The 17,507-nt window shown below is 41.9% G+C and overlaps 1 protein-coding gene across 1 annotated transcript in view; it reads left to right on the forward strand.

The window, feature by feature from the left end:
* fstl4 (follistatin-like 4) overlaps positions 1-17,507 on the forward strand; it is a 187,864-nt gene that overhangs the window by 21,512 nt on the left and 148,845 nt on the right. The window contains exon 3 of the mRNA XM_062405405.1: positions 5,065-5,098. Within this exon, the coding sequence (XP_062261389.1) occupies positions 5,065-5,098 (34 nt within the window). The remainder of the gene's footprint in view (positions 1-5,064; positions 5,099-17,507) is intronic.

Raw genomic sequence — 17,507 nt, forward strand, 5'->3', positions numbered from 1 at the left:
TGGATTCTTGTCCTGACGGTACGTGTCCCAGTGAAGTGACAGAGCAACACTGGTGAACATGCAGGGTTTTCATATGCTGTTTAGTGTGAGTGGGTTTTGGAATGGATTTTTGCAGGAGCCACACAGGAAGAGGGTAATGCGCTCATTGGATAAAGGGTTTATGAATAAGAGGGTTGTGGACTGAATTAAACAGGAAAACCTGCTGCAACAATGGAAATGAAAAAACATTTTCTTTCTCTCCCCACGATGGCAGCTCCTTCTCTCGTGTTTTATTTCTTTAGTAGCAGGGCCACCCTACTGCATTTACATGTTGAATATGACTTGTGCCCAATAAGCTTTGCTTCTCGTTACACTGCAGTCTCCAGCTCACAGCTTTTCAGGCCGTCTGTTGTTTTATATACTCCAAGTTGTATTTGATAAAAATAATTGTTTCCAGGTTGTGAATCAAACAGAATTCCAATGGAAAGACACATGACAATAGAAAGAAGACATAAGCATGAAACTGCATACAGATATGTTAGATGAGAGACTTTTAAATGGGAAAGTGAGTTGAGGAGGAAAGAAGGGTGAAATTGGGCCACGACAGTGAAGTGTGAAATAGAGGTGATATGTCAAATCCAAATGTTAGCGCAGCTTTCATTAATAAACAGAGAAGAATCGAACTGTGAGATTGCCAAAGAAATAAACTCATAATATTTAGTAATATTCCAAGTAGACTCTTACGACTTGCTCTTAAATCACTATAGGCCTAGTTAAATTTACCCACAGCTCTATTTACTCTATTAAAAAATGGCCATCAATGGTTTCTGTTGGTTTTTAACTAAATTATGTTGTGGTTGCCTGGTCCCAACCCACCCTGGTTTATTAGCACATTCATTTACCAGCACTATATCAGGTTGGGTATAAAAATGTAAGAAGTGATTGAAGCTGTTGTTTATGACTTTGCCTCGAGAAGCCAGGAACAAATTTGAATAAATAAAATGTTTAGAGGACACACTGAGCCAGTGAGTATCAGTGGAACGTGAAACAACTCCAGGTAATGATGCAGGCAGGAATGCATTTGCGAGGCTTTGGTTCTATTTTCGGAGTCATCAAAATTATGCCAGTGAAGATATTAACACTTGTATAGAGTATTGCCAAAGTTTTTTTCTCCCTTTTTCTCTCTTGGCTCCTTTTCATTTATCTCATTAAGTAGCTTGTTGGTACACTGATGAATTGCTGTTGGATGAGACAGGCCCCGTCTTTCTAAGCAACAGACATCAGGGAGTAACTGTTGTGAAAGCACAGACACACATATGGATCCAACTTCCTTTCCCCGATCCTCCCTCTTTGTCCGAATCAGACAGTGTCTTCAAAAGGTCGACGTATCGATAGGCTGTTTGTGTCCGGCTGTAACTGAGACGGCAGCTTAGCAAACAAACAGAAGCCGCCGCGCTGAGTTGGCACAGAGGCAGCTAATTCTCGCAGAGTGCTTTGTTGTTGACTGAATCAAGAGCCGGAGAGAGAGAGAGATAGTGGGTACATATGGGCCCTTGAATGGAGTGCCTGCATAGCAACACATACAAGGGAGTTAGGAAAAAGGCAAATTGACGCTGACTCGCTAAAAGACATCGGCTGTGTTTACAGCGATGTCAGATTGTCGTTTGGTATCAGTGTTTAGATGGAGGCATGTAGACCTCACACATTTGATTTGACCTAGTTTTTTTTCGAGAGGCTGTAAAAATCTTATCGAGTTTGTACACTTTAACTCTCCTCTTATGACAAAGCCCAATAGATGCATCTCTAAACAGAGTTTTATTTAAAAATCGATTCAAAGTATCACAGGTGCTTCTTTTGTGTGTGGTACCTCGGTCTAGGTTTTTCAAGCACTAACAGGTAGGGCTGTAAGGATTCTTACGAAACTGCTTTACCATGACCTGCTGCCACCGGTTCAGTCTCCGAGTGAATTTCATTGATGTAAAAAAACTCAATTTCCATTTCACAATCTAGATCTATGACATATTTACCTCACCTTTCCGACTGTGTGTGTCATGTGATGCTTTTCGTCCGACCTTGATCGAGAGAACATGCCTATGGTAAAAGTCGGCCTAGCTTTTTTAGCTCAAGAGGGTTAGTGATAATGCTGAGGGTCAAAAATCAGGGTCTCGACCAATCCGTTGCTTTGGAGGATCCTTAAACCTTTATGCAAGGTAAACCATAACCCTAGAAACATTACATATACTTGATAAGCCGATATGTGGTACCCTTCAGTTAACCCTACTACACCCTGCTCCTTTGGTAGGTGACCATGGAGTGTATTACCACTTGTATCCTTGCATTGTATCCCACATGCTACATCAACTGTACAAAAGACAGCAGGTATATTTTCCCCTTGCATATGGATTGATTGCAGAAGTTGAGGTAGTTAAATCTCAATCAACCCCCTGGACACAATTGTTGCCAAAATTGTTTTGTCAAAGCCCAGTTGGTGAAAGTTTGAGTAGCCTAACCTGACCTGAAAATAACAAGGCATGAGACATCTTCCATAAGTGAGAAAAAGTTTGAAGAAAAACCGGCTCGGGGTCTTGTTAAAACATACTGAATGTCCTGTCCCCTCCGCTGAGCACATCTCTCAGCACTGTTCTCATAAACATAACACATCCTACCAATCACCATGTCTGCCTGCTGGGCAAGTGATGTATGCAGACACACACCCATCTAATCAGCCTCCATCACAAAGAGGGAAAATGGAAGAGAAACGCATCAGATCCGCCCTAATTGAAACCCAGTGGGTTTGCCCCATTTGCTCAAATTAATTTCCGTCTGTAGCTATTTACATTTCTCCACCCACTGGCTGCGACAGACATCACTGGAGAGGAATAAAAATCCCGCCTAATCTCACGCGTGTGATTGTTCGCATCCATCTTCTGTAGTTGCCTTCAATTATTTCCGCACTGTTGTTTTATCGCCGCGGATGTCCACAAAAGCCGAGTGTGCGGCACGGAGGCGAGTGACGGAACTCACTCCAGAGAGTCGTGGTGGAGGGAGGACCGTATTTTTAGACACACAGCCTTTCTTTCACCTCTATGCTCGGTTTGGTTCTCTAATCAATTGATCAAACAGCAGCACTCGAGACGATGGAAGGCGGTGCTGATGAGTACACTCAATTTTATCCTGCCATCGTAAGGAAGCACGTCTGCAATTAAGATGGACAGATGGCAGAAAGAGAGAGGGATAGAGGGAGAGAAAAGGAGAGAGAGAGAGAGAGAGAGGAGAAGGAGGCAATGACAGGAGGCTCTAAAACTGCTGCATTTCCCGCGAGGCTCCCGGTCTCCTGGGAAGTTGGGACGGCCTCGCAGACACACATGTTTTATCACTGAGCCTCATTACTGGTGACATCCACACTGAGGGACAAGAATGCAAAATGTCAAAACACTTCAATTGCCGCCACATATTGGTTTCTTGTGAAGCTCAAGTGCTGCATAGGAAGACCTGCCCGTGTTCTATTTCTAAACGGCGTGTCGATCCTTTGTTTTTTTGCCTGTGCACGCACAATTCCTGGTGCTGTAACAAGCGCGAGCGATCAGCTGCTGACAGGCGCACAATGCACACCAAAAGCATGACAAATTGTGGACGCACTTTAAGATATGTGATAGGAAAAAAGCTAACATCGAGTGTCTCAGTAAGGTGTTGGGCCACCTCATCCCAGCAGAACAGATTCAATAGCATTGATTTGACTTAGGAATCGAATTGGAAGCATGAACACTATTCTTCCACAGGATGGAAGAAAAATATATAAAGACAAACGACGTGTCTCCGTTTCCCTCTCGCTGTCCAGAAATGAAGCTAAAGTATCCCGGCTAGGAATGTTGCCATCTTGATTATTTTGGAGCCAGAGCCGACTCAGATGCAGCCACAGCATCAAGGTCCTGCCAATACACGTGTTTGACCAATCGTGACTCAGCCTCTGCTGTCAATCACGATGTTTGAGCCTCTTTTTATAGCATCAATTAACTAATGAGCTAAAATTAAAACTTGTTGAACCAATATCAGTGTGATAAGGATTACCATTAAGAAGAAGATATGCCTATTTGATGTGTATTTTGACTTCTTAGTTTGGTCCCTGCCCCCTCCACTAACATGGAGGAGGCAGGGCTATACATGACCTATACAGCTGACCGCCACCAGGTGTCGATCAAGACACTTTGGCTTCATGCCCTTCCATCTTAATACAGTCTGTGGTTTGTTCATACACAGGTCAGCTGAATCCCTACTGACACAAAAGGGAAAAGAAAACAGAATTTTATGCCCAGTGAGTTGCAGTGAATTTCACTTCTTTCACAAAACCCAAAACTTACCATTCGCTTAATTATTCTTTAGTGTGAAGCTGTGTTTGTTTCCCTCTCACGTGTTAGTTTTACACATGGACCTTTACGTCTTCACTCCTGTGGTTTGCCATAAGGTTTCCCTCTCTTGTGATTCATTTATATAATGGGTCAGAATGTGGTTTCCCCTTTGAAATCCACTTGATTTATTGTGTTAAATATTGCTCTACGTCATCTGTACCGTATTGCTCAATACAGAACTATTCTTTTTGAATCTTGATATTCAGGTATCTCACAGCTGGAGACTGTTTTCCTTCCGTTTCATCTTCTAAACACTAGTTAAAAAGTCAAGTATTTGGAAAGCAGCTCATGCACGTGGTGTCGATGGTTTGACATGCTGATATACATTCCAGTACAATGTGGTGACACCTCCGTCTCGCAGCCTCTCGGCAAGTGTACTTCCTATTGTGCGATTGAATTGACTGTTGGATCCGCCTTTGTCAAAAGGTCTTCCTGTGTCTCCGCTGTCACCCACCATTCATTCTCTCTCCCTCCCTCCCTGTCTCTCCCTTCCATTCACCTTCCATCTGTTCACCTTTGATTGCCGCCGCTGTCGTCTTTCTCGGAGCGCAGGAAAGAGGAAAAGACACACTAACGAATGGTCGGCGAAAAGCTGTTGTTGTTGTTGGTATTTTTTTTTTGTCTCACTCCTCCGAGCCTGTAATAACCACTTTTGTGTGTGTGTGCTCTCTGTTTGCAGGAGAAGGGGAAAGCAGACGGGAACATCGATCAATGTGAGTACACTTACTGAGTTCCGAACAAACAACATTTTTCAAAATATGCCATGTTGTGCTCCATGACAATTTTTATTTTCTTATCGCCGGGAAAATGCTGTTGGAAAGTAATTCAAATCTAAATGTGTCCCCTCGAGTTGACCACGCAGCCTGTTGTGGGGGCGACTTCTGATAATGATATTACTGTGAGAGGCTGAACTATCCCGCCGCTTCCTGAATCACATTTATTGCTTCACTGTCCTGCGACAAAGTGTTTTGAAACATTTTGCGATTTTAGATTTTCGAAAGCATTCCGTTTGCCAGTGGACACCAACGGAGGATCTAACCCTAACCCTGTCAGTTGTGGAACAGGAAGCCTCTCTGTTTGTTTTTTCATAAATATTGTGATACTCGAGGAAGACGGCTCCACTGCAATCGTCCCTTACCTGACCTGAAGCACCTGACATCACTCATTCCGACTGACAACCTGTCCATAGGTTGAAAAATACATTTGTCCCGTGAATAATTATTCCGCTGTCAACCGTGTTCAGTGCCCTGTCACAAATGATGACACGGGTGCCTCTTCAGGATTGATGACAGCGGCCCTCGGAGAGAATGAAGTGATGTTTGCTTGGCTCGAGCTTTGTCGGCTGTTTTTTCTACGGTGATTGCTCAGACGGCTTGTGCCTTTTAGATCATGCGTGTTCTTGAATGTGAACCCGCAGATAATCGTGCGTCTACAAAGAAAACATCTCATCTGCATCCTTCAGTTGTCCATCTCATGCAGTCTAGAAGATTTGTTTCTATTCAAATCAGTCCTGCTGCCCACACAGGCCGTGCAGCCCCTTGTGTTTTACTCAAGCTATAGGCTGTGCCACTCAATTTTAATGCTGCAAGTCTATAGCTGTGTGTGTTTTATGTGTGTTGCTGCAGTGATTGTGTGTTGGGTTATAGACATTTTCAAACTGTGAATGTCCTGCAGACGTTTTACTGATGTGTCCAGGTCAAATGATCAATGTCCTGATTAACAACAGAGAATGACTCGTGATTGGCAAACTCGTGTATCAGTGGGACCTTGCTAGGTCGACTCCTTGCCCCGATTGCAACTGTCCAGACTCCAAATATACAAATGACAGCATTTATATGTTGTTTGCTTCATTTCTGGACAATTTGAGGAAGTGCTGTCCATCGTTATATACAGTCTATGGCCCAAACACATCTTGCGTTGGTGTAGAGTATTGTACCACTAAAGGCCGAATTATAGTCGGGTTGCACGCATGCACGCAAGACACGCAACACGCCCCTTTCGTGCCCTCTGCGGGCTTGCGTGCGTCCGCCAATTTTTCTAACTACACGACAAAGCGAAGCGAGTCTCACGCAGCCCGCGAGGCTTGTGATTGGTCTGCTTACTACATCCCGTCCGGAGTCTAGCTTCTGGTTTCATGCCCCACAATACGCGGAAATCACGGAAGATTTAGAAGAACGAATATGGACCAAAGAGAAGAGCACTTGGCATAAGAGATCCGAAAGTATGACCACTTGTATAACCCGTCACTGACTGGCAGATTTGTCCGCCAGAAATAGGCTATGAGGAGCCGTAGTGGCGATGTAAATAAACAGTCGACGAAGAAGAAGACGTCTCTTCTTTGTGTGTTTTGTCTTTGAAAAAAAACGTTACTCCGCCTAGTGTTCTGCCGGTGAACTGCGTTGCCACACATGCAGCACGTTAGAGAAGTATAAATACACAGGGCAGGTGAGGATGAAGCTGAATTTGTATTCATTTGAATTTTGGTGTGAAAAGAGTGATTCAGCCCTTATTTCAGGCAGTTACGTGATATTGAAGAGAAGTTTCTATCCAAGTTTTGTTTCCTGGCTACCAAGCACGTTTGTTTGGTCACATTTGTTGTTTTTTCACTCCTGGCTGCTTTTCCGTCTCCTAACTCAATTGTTCTCTATCAGCCTGAACGGCTGAGTTGCTGCAGAAGGTGTTGTCACGTAGCTTCATATTGGCAGCACTCGTGAAGTGTCTGCTTTATTTCTTACTTCGTTGTGTATGGACTAAGCTTCGATGCTTTTTTTTCTCGTCCTGCTGTTTTGTGCGTTTTGCCGGATATGTGGTGCATGACAGTGAGACTGAGCCGTATGTGTGTAACTTACTGTAACAGCAATATTTCCAGGGCTGACTGCCTCCTATTTGACAAGTGGCTTCCTCTGTGAGCATTAGGCCTCTTATGATGTGTTGTCGTCTTCTCCAGAGCAAAGCGCTGCTTCTCTGTGGCTGCCTCTTTCCCACCTATACATGACCCAGAGGATCTCTTTTGTTCATGTTTATTATTCAACATTCACGGCAGCGCATTCCTGTTCTTTTTTTTTTGTCGGGATGTTTGTTTGTTGATTTATTCTTAACACTATTACATATGTAGTACCCTAAGTGATAATTGCTTTTTCTAGCGATGCTCACTTGCGTCTTACAGTTCTGCTACAGTAACACATCATCCTGATTGGAAACACACTGTGAGGTATTTCTGTCTCTTCTCACAAACGTCGATGCTGACATACGTGCATGAACCTAAAAACGACATCAGTATCAATGGGGTTAGTGAAAACAAACAGAAAGGAAGATTTACAGGATGAGCAGAAAACAATTGTATAGGTTCATTGAAATGTAAGGATGTAAATCCAGTGAATAATATAAAATGATGCAAAGGTAAGTGGGAAACTCCCAATGGTTAAGAAGTTTCTAGCAAAGGTCAATGTATTTGTTACTGTCCATTAAAACTCAAGGAACCCCCCCCCCACACACACACACACACACACACACAAACACACCCACACACACACAGATTGCATAGCTTAAATGCAAGTTGTTGTTGTGTATTTTTGTGCTGAGCGCAAGTATAGCTAGATTCTTTGTTGTTAAATTAAGTTGCCGGGGTAATCGACATCCAATTCAGTATTATATTACTACAAAATACCCATGTAGTAGTAGTAAACCAATATTCATTATAGATCAACTGTCGTTCTCAGTCAAGGAAATGTTTTATCTCAGGGATTATTTTGTTTTTCACCTGTTGTTACCAGCACTGACCAGTAACAACAACAATGGTAAGATGTTCAAAAAGTGAAGGTCTTGAATAACTTTCAATTATGTGAAGCTGATCCCCAAAAAGTTGAATATTTTTTAAATATACAATACATGGCAGATGGCACGTACAGTCACTACTGCAAAAGTTCAAAGCAACAAGACGATGTAAGCTTCATAAAAGCTTCAGTCATTGATTTTCCATGAATACACATATATATCCACATATATCCAGGAGATAAAAGGGATGCAGTGATAATGTGGGAGGGGGGAACCTTCCTCCAGCCGAGGGGCCTGTGATGTGTCTGCCCTGTCAGTTGAGGACAGCTGCTTTTAATATTGTGAGCTCTTTTTCTCACTTAGCGTTCTGATTTCCCCTTGAGACTAATTATCTTCTGCCTGTTTGTATGCTCAACTAGATCCACTATCAAAATCAAGCATTTAATTTCCTAGTTTTGCTCCACTTTTCCTATTGATGACGATCAGAGCAGCTCTTTACGATTGTCTGTTTTCACTGCTATTGCCTGACTTCTTCCTTCCTCCACTTTCACTTTACCTTCTCCCCTCTCTGCAGTGTGTCCTTTGCTTTACCTCACTTCAGTTCACGTTCTTCCCGTTATTTTTACTCCCGTTTTCACTCATCCTCTCCCTCTTTGGGAAACCCTTATCGTGCCGTCTACGCTTCTCACATTGAGAATATGGCATTAATCAAATTGGCCCAGTTTTACCTCTGGAACACAAATGTTACTAGTGCAGTCCTATACTGCAAACATTGCATATGAAGGGTTTACGCTATGGCTCACGACAAGGAATTCTCAGTAAATTACATTTCACTGGTTGTGTGATGTACAATCCATCCCTGGTCCAAATGTCACACTGAAGAAAATGTGCAGACATTTTCCCTGAGTGTTCTTTTTACAGCGCAGCATTGTTATCAGTTGGATCTATACGGAAAAATTGAATATTGGCCATTTATCTTCCCGGTGATTAATTTGGCCATGAGTGCTTAATTTATGAACCTTTGCAGGCGCCTAATCAGGGTTTGTTACCATCACAAATTAAACAATGGGAAGAGGCAAAGCAAGTTAAGCAGTCCTGTGGCTCATTTAGATTGTAATTGGGTGAGAACTAGATGGGACGAGCTTGACAGAGACACTCTCTAATAAGCAGCAAATGACTTGGGAGGAAGCTGGGAGGAGAGAGAGCAGACGAGAGACGAGAGCGGAGGCAGCCTCTCGAGGCAGGGAAGAGAGAGGGGGGATGGGACAGCCGTGAAATACTAAAGCTTGAAAGTCATGCTTTGGCTTATATACCTTATCAACATTATTAATGTTATATTTGTTATTGTCATTTAGACTTTTGTTTGTCTACCCTGTCTGCTTCATCACCATAGAAAACAACATAAGACATATGGCACAGTGATACGGAAGAAATACAGAGCATAATGAAGAGGTGAAAACTGAAATACAGGGTAGTCTTTACAATCCTGATGAAGAGACTGTATTTGTATTTTTTGCCTATTATCAGCAATCAATTTAATTTTGGTGCACTGGGCAATTAGCTGAAAATGTATAAAAACTGACATTTTTACCTGTAACCGTCTTAATTTTGCTCATGTCGGTTATTACGGTTTAAAATTTCCCCAACATGTGTATTCACGACCTGCTGGATTTCCCCTGCATTTATTTTTCATGAATCATAATCGATGTAAAAGTTTGAACTAATCATGAAATTGATTTGAAGTCATACCGCCGTACGGACGAGCCTCCTGCCTAGAAACTGCTGCCACCTGTATAGTCGCCCTACTTTCTGAAACCCAAGTTGGAGGGGGTGACAGGGTTCAGCGGATCATGGTAGAGGTGTGGGAGACAGGATTAAAGCGTGGAGAGGGAGAGATCCCATGTGGGACACAAGGTGCCAAAAAGACTCCAAGTTGTTTGTTGTTTTTCTTACTTCTTGAAGTTCTCCCAGCAAGTCACAGAGATGAACCTGCCAAATCCTAATCATGTGTGGAAAAATGTGCTCCAACAAACTTGTGATTTTGGTGTGAAGCTGGTGTGTCAAGTAAATAATCAGGGAGGTATTAAAGTGCACAGCTGGTGATGAAGATGACTTCTCTTATGAGAGTAAAATGGCTTTTGTCTGGTTACTTATATAATTGAGCTGCTAATGTCTTAAACAGGCCGATGATGTAAATGGGATAGTATTGTCTTCAGGATTGGAACACGTGGGTCACAGCCGAGCAGTCACCACAAAACAAAAGATTGAAAGTTGTTCTGTTGGCAAAGCCAGTTTATTAATTCAACTATAAGGCAATCCGCTTTAATGATCTCTTTGATCTCTGCATGTTCCTCCAGTGCAAATGGTGCTTCAAATGCTTCTTATCTCTAACATCAGTATAACCAATGTAAAGTAAATATATATAATAAAATAATATATTAAACTTTATAATGCACAGGGAAGGTTCGATGCCATCACCTCTTACTGTGTTCAAGGTTGAAACGGAAAAATGAAAATCATTGAGTGAGAAACAAAAGCCAATACTGAGATGTAACATATTCTATTCTCTTCAGTTACACACGTTTGTCTAGCTGAGATTGATTTTGCGTATGCTTCTGTTAAAATCGATGAGTGCACATGCAGGTTGTCTTGCATATTTGCACACTTCATGAGCTCCAAGAAGGTGGCAAATCACAACTTGATCTTTCACATGTAAGAGGCTGTTGTGTGTGTGTGTGTGTTATTCTCCTACACACATCCTGAATAATTAGAGGGTGCGAGTTTGTAAGTCACTGTCTCAGTCACATCGTACATCTCTGTGAAATGTGATTTCATTAAACTGAAGAGCAGTAAAGCTTACCAAGCGAAAAGTTCATTGAGTCATTGAGGACTTAATCAGAATAGTAAAATGAAACGGGCTTTGCTAAAATCTGACCTGTTATAGACACAGTTACAAAATTAGAATAAATTCAGGCGAAGTGAAGATTTGCACCATAAATCTCATCATTTTTTAGAGTGTCAAGAGCCTAAATTTGATCAGGCTGGGCGTCCTGGCTCATTTCCTCTCTGATCTCATTCCCATGCTGCCAAAGTTTCATGGTGTGATCTTTTTTTCCTTTTTTTTTGGCCAAAAACTCTGAAAGTCAAAGACAAAAGGGGGATTGTGGCGTGGCTGTAAGCTCCATGTTGAGCAAGCCTGGGGAATCCACTGAAGGGCTTAAGGAGGGCACACACTCTCTCCAGGGACCTGAGGGGACTGATGGTGACACTCGGAATAACACTTTTGTGTGCCGAGGCCAAGCTGCACCAGAGGGCCTGCTTGGACACACACACACATACACACAACCACACACACACACACACACACACCTTGAAATGCAATTAAAGTGACAGAGCAAACAGACCGGGGCTAGGTGAAGAAATGCATACTAGGAATCAGCAGACTAAGGTAATTGTTTATTTAGAGAACCATTTAGAGAGCATCCTTACTTTCTTTCCTTCTATTTAAATCTTATGAAATGGAGAGGCAAATTATTATAGCATTATTGTTTTCACCAAATATTCAAACCTCCTTTTTACTTTCACCCTCCTCAATCCTTACATATATATATTCTCAGCCGTTCAAAACCAATTAGGTGCAGAGTTTGCTCATTGTCGGACAAATAAAAAAGATGACTTTGTCGCCCCACAGCAATAAGGTTCAAATCCCTGTTTGGCTGAGGCCTTTCTGTGTGGAGTTGTCATGTTCTCCTCGTGTCTGTGTGGATTTTCTCAGGGTACTCTGGGCAGATTGACCTTCTCTCTCATTGTTCATGCAAACCTTATCCTTATCCTGGGGTCCCTAGCATTTGCCTTTGCTCTCCACGCCAGCTCCCGACAGCTGCAGTCTTTGCGTCGTGTAAATGTTAATTTCTACCTTCTTAAATGTCAGCAAACTTGATCAATTAAATGTTTGCTTAACAGCTCCTGAAGTGACATCATCCTGTGTGTTTTGTTCCACTGATTAATGTTCTGTCTTTCAATTATTGACTGACAACAACAGATGGCATGCATGTCTAAAATTGAAAATAATTTGTTGTCTGATCACTCCAAAGTCTGAGTTTCCCATAAATACGCAAGGTTTCCAACTTTTCTTTATTGTAAAACTGTGTGCAGTGCTCTCTTTTTATATCTCCTTCTCTTCTTCTTTTCCTCGGCAAAGAAATCCCACTGTCTCTGAGGGCGGTCAAAACATCCATAAAGTTTTTACGATCCTCGCAGGAAGGCAGACATCATCACAGTTTCAGCTGTGGCTGTGTGGGTTCCTTTGAGGGGCGTGCAGTTCTTAGTTAGCGGGCAGACCCCATCAAAAAATAAAGATATGACGATTCTATGTTCAAAAGGTCAAAGATCAACTTTGCTGCGGCGTCAATGTTCTACAAAAACAATTTTCTGGCCATTATTTGAAGCCATAACTCAGGAACAGAAGGGAAGATTGTGACCTTATCCCCTGCAACTTGACTGGTTAGGGGAGGCACAGTCCCGCAAGCTGGTGATTCTAGTGGCTTCATGTAATCTTACTGCCGCAATTACCTGTCATTCTCCTGACTCTTTACGCAGCACTCACTGGAGGTCAGCTCCTGCACGGTACCAGCTGCTGCTGTGTGAGTGCGAGCCCCACCACGTACCCTGCCGATCCATTCTTTACCTTCATCCCCCTGATTTCACCGCCTTACCCATCAACAGCGGACGGCTTTATGAGCTGAGAACAAAAATGATTGCTTTTGAATGCAGATTACATGCCTCCATGCTCAGCTCTTTCTTTTCCCGTTGCTCCGTATTTCTGCTCCTGCTCCTTACTTACCAACACAGACACACACAGGTACATTGGGGCCCACACAGAGACACACACAGATACACACACCTTGCTGGAGCTTGAAGTTAAGTTATTGTGATTTGGATCTCAACCAGCAAGGTCTTCGGTAGCACTTTGCAGAGGACAAGGTGTATTTGCATAACCCCAGGGGAAGTTGAAATATTAATAAGCTGCTGTCAGGTCACATCTCTATGACTGAGTAAACACATTCACCCTTAAATACTGTCCTATAACTCAGATGTCATCAGTGTTCTTCTTAAATATATAGTGTTCTATCAGGTCACTATTTGTGAGAGATGTTGCTGATTTGTCAAATGTTGCTCGTGTAATTGGATTCCTTTGTTGCTGCAGAGAGGTTCAGACATTTATTCATTTTAAGGAAAAATGACAAATCAGATGTGAGCCTACACGAGAGCATTGTCTAAAATTTGTGCGACTCCCCTGCATGTGGCTGATTAAAGCCTCTTAAGGTGACATAAAGACTTGCATCAGAGGCAGCTCACAGTTAGAGGAGACGGGAAGGTTCCCATGCTGATGGATTAGTCTTCCACAGAAAGTGCTCAATATGCACAAAATGATAAAGAGGCTATTTACTTGTGAATGGCTTTTTAGCGGGGGGTTCTCACTGATACATAATGATTTCCATAAATCTCTCAGTGGAATAAATAACAGTGAACTATTTGCTTATTTGTTGCTTTTTACTCGTATGAACCGGATACATATATTAGTCTTTCGGCAGCTGCAGGGAGGAGTGCACGTCACAGTGGCCACCATGAAGTGGTCTGTGGAGTTCACTGCCAACGGGTCAGCTGAGGAGACAGTTGCCACCAGGCGATAAATAAATTAAAGATTGATTGATGCCCGGCTCATGGGCAACACTTACTTAGCTGTTCAATACTCACTGTGATTATGCACTTAGGTAACTTGTTTACAGTCAGCTTGTTGCAGTTATCAGACTTACAGATTCAAAAAGGGTTTCTGAATGTCAGGAATAGTTGATTTCCACTAAATTCCAGTTTATTTATATTAGAAACTGTTGCAGTCTTACTCTCACTGTGCTGTCAGGCCTTCATAGCACACGTGCAGCACAAATTGGGTCTCTCCAGCAGATAATATCAGTCAGTGATTTATCCAAAAAGAGGCTGCATCTTCAAAGAGAAATACTTACTGTACAGCTTATTTGCAAAGTTTTACAGGAACTAGTGTGGCACAGTGCCTTCACACCATAGACTATGTATATTGATGGACGACATGCCCGCCAAAGCATCTTGATCGCCCCCTGGTGGGCGGTTGCATAAACTCACCTCCTCCATGCTGGTGAAATGTGCTTAAACAGAAAAGCCAAAGGACACACTGAAAACCTTTTCTCATTTTCCAGCTAAGTTTGTTTTTTAGTTATTTGATGCTTTAAAAACATCATCACTGTCAGCTGAGACCGACTCTCAATTGGTCCAGCGAGTGTATCGGTGGGACTTCAATACCACGCATCCCAATCGCTACCTGGCTTCATATCACGTCATCAGCCCAAGATCGGATATTTGGGCTTTACATCTGAATTGTAGGAGGAAAAGGTGAAGAGGCGTCCATCTTCATACACTCATCTGCTTTCTTGTGTTACCTGAGCTTTCTGCGAATTCTGGTTTCTCGTGTGCAACTTTGAAATCAGAAAGTTGTTATTTATGAAATGTCATGAGTAAACTACGTACGTTGGCCGCCATCTTTCAATCCTGCAGTGAAGGGATAAGGATGGCGTGTCACTGAGAACTACCTTGAAACACTGTCTGTGCAAGGTTATTACCCCATAGTCGAAACTATTGTTTCACACTGTACAGAGGGGGGGTGACAACAAGGCACAAAGCGAGGTGCAGCAGAGGAAGCTGCTTGTTAAATGTAAAGTATGGAAGATTCCTAGAATGACTTATTGACTTGCCATTGTCACCAAGTGCTTGTACTCCAGGTGGTAATTGTCGTGGGGTCTGTAAATAACTTTATAAGTGCTCTGTATGAAAAGTGGCCTGAGATAACTTCTGCTGTAATATGGCACTGAATAAACAAAAGTGCCTTGACTTCATTCGTCATTGTGCCCTTTGGGTTCCTTTTGTAAGCAAAAGTCACATCAGTGAGTTGTTTCCTTATTTGGTCCTTTTCAGCAGTTTATCAGCGGCGGTATCACTGTTTTTGAAATGGATGATTTGTCAGTTTGAAAGCAAAACCTTTTAAATGACAAAAAGTGTATTTGAGATACTCGGGGTGTCGGGCGGGAAGCTTTGGGGTTGAGATGAAATAAAGGAGGGACATTAAAAGCCGCGAGTCGGTGAGGGATCTAGACAGTGCTCACACTAGTGCACCTTGCCAGGAAGGAACGACAATGAATCAACTGAAGCTTAAAATAAAAAGAAAATTGATGTAGAATCTGTATTTTCCTTCATCATTTCGTAAATATGACAAGCAAATATCATTGTCTGGGTTTTGGCGGCCCGATTGAGCGGGCTCTGTCAGGATTTTGCCTTTGAGGATGTTGTTTTACAATTCAATAAGTGATTTGAGAGTTCTTTGATGCCCTGTGTCCACATCCGCTGCCTCTCTGTCAGCGAGAGATCACATAAAAGCAGTTCGATCGCAACAAGCCACTGTTTACAGTCTCCAGAAATAACCTCATCGGCTTGCAGGATTGTCTTTTCATTATCATAGCATGTATAGAGGAATCTATTTCTATGATCCCTGAAGGCTTTTTCAAAATGTTTGAAGATTAATGACAATCCTATCGTGGATATAATAATAATAATAAAAAATAGAAGTCAGAGAATGGCACCCATGGCTAGGCAGGTGGGTGGCTTGTTCTCAGAAATATTTGCCACTTTCTTTTATTAAATCACTGAATAATTTATTATTCAGCAGATTTTAATGGAAAGCCACCGAGGGAGGGAGCAATACAGCAGAGCCAATTATGACAAATAAAACAGGTGGAGTTTTCAGAGCCCAGGTTTGTGCTGCTGTACAAACCAGTCACAATAATTCTGCATGAAATAAGGTGATGGGTTCTGAATGATGGAGAACAGGTCAAAGGTCTTAGGTCATAGTTAAATCACTTTGTATTATTAGGTTTTCTCTCATAATTAAAACTCTTCTGAAAGGCTTGCCTTAGGTTCTCATTACATTTCATTGTTTAAATTCAGATTCTCAGGCTTAGCAAAGATCTACTGTTTGGACTTTGAGTTTGAAGTACAGTTAATCAAGTACAGTAAATGTAATGACCAAGATCACATATGATCGTATTGAGCATTAAATCTTAAATATGCAAATTTATTTTGGATCTGTGGGGACACACTATTCACATTTGATCATAGTATTGGGGTTTAGCTGCTGCCAGGACAATCACTGCCTGGAGCTTTTAACTGTGTGTGTGTGTTTCCAAACCAAGCCAGCTGTTCTTTGGTTTAAATGTGAGGTGTTTGATTAAGAGTCCTGTGTGGTCTTTTTTTTTGGGGGGGGGGGGGGGGGGGCTCTGAACACACAGCTGTGTAAGGAAAAGTGCTGCATATCAAAATCCAGGATGGGATTCCTGAGATGTTTTACTTTTTTCTCCCTTTTCTTTCTCTTTCTCCGCCTCTACTATCGTATCGATTCTTTACTGTCATCTCTCTGATTGTGGTTTTCTATAGTGCATCACCACTGATTCAGCCCTGAGGAATTATGAATGAATGTCCCTCTTTATTTCATAAAGTAAGGGACTTGTTTAATATTAGTGTGGTTTTAGGGTTGATTTGAACTACAAGTGATCACTTGGATTATGGGTTCCTCGGTGTTTATGACCACATTAGGGATGGAATTAGTCCTTCACCAGATATACTAGTCAGTCAACTAATTTTTTTTAAATAATCTATTTAAACTGGTTAACTGCTGTGTTTGATATATAATCAAGCCCCACCCCCATTTATAGGATTATATAAACCAGTATGCTGGAAAGTGGTACAACTACGGCAGTTTGTTGATATATTGATAGAAAAATAAAATATGGATGTTTGAAAGCTTTGTCAAATAAAGTGGAATTTAACTATAATGACCACATTCATCACATGCATGAAGACATTACCCTGCAAGGAATCAGCACACTCCTCAACCCATTGTGACAGTGTTTACTCATAGATTCTGTCATTATTTTAACATGGTGCCATCAGACTGTTTTCCAAGTATTTTCTTGACTCAAGACTTTAGACTCAAGACTTTAGACGTATACTGAATTTAAAATACCATCTAATCAGCAAGGAAACTTGTCATTGGATCCTTACACTCAATAGCTATCAATACTGAATCAACACATGTGCAGGATGTTTATGTGAAGACACATTTACAGTTTGTGCTCTTTCTTCACCTTCGTCCATCTTATATCTGTGCAGCCCTCCGGTTCTCTTGTAAACCTCTGCTCTAACATTTAAATGAATAATGAATGAACAAATGTTTATTGACAATGTACTGGTACAAAATTGCATTCA

The sequence above is a fragment of the Platichthys flesus genome, chromosome 15 (assembly GCF_949316205.1).
Source record: "Platichthys flesus chromosome 15, fPlaFle2.1, whole genome shotgun sequence".
Classification (NCBI taxonomy): domain Eukaryota; kingdom Metazoa; phylum Chordata; class Actinopteri; order Pleuronectiformes; family Pleuronectidae; genus Platichthys; species Platichthys flesus.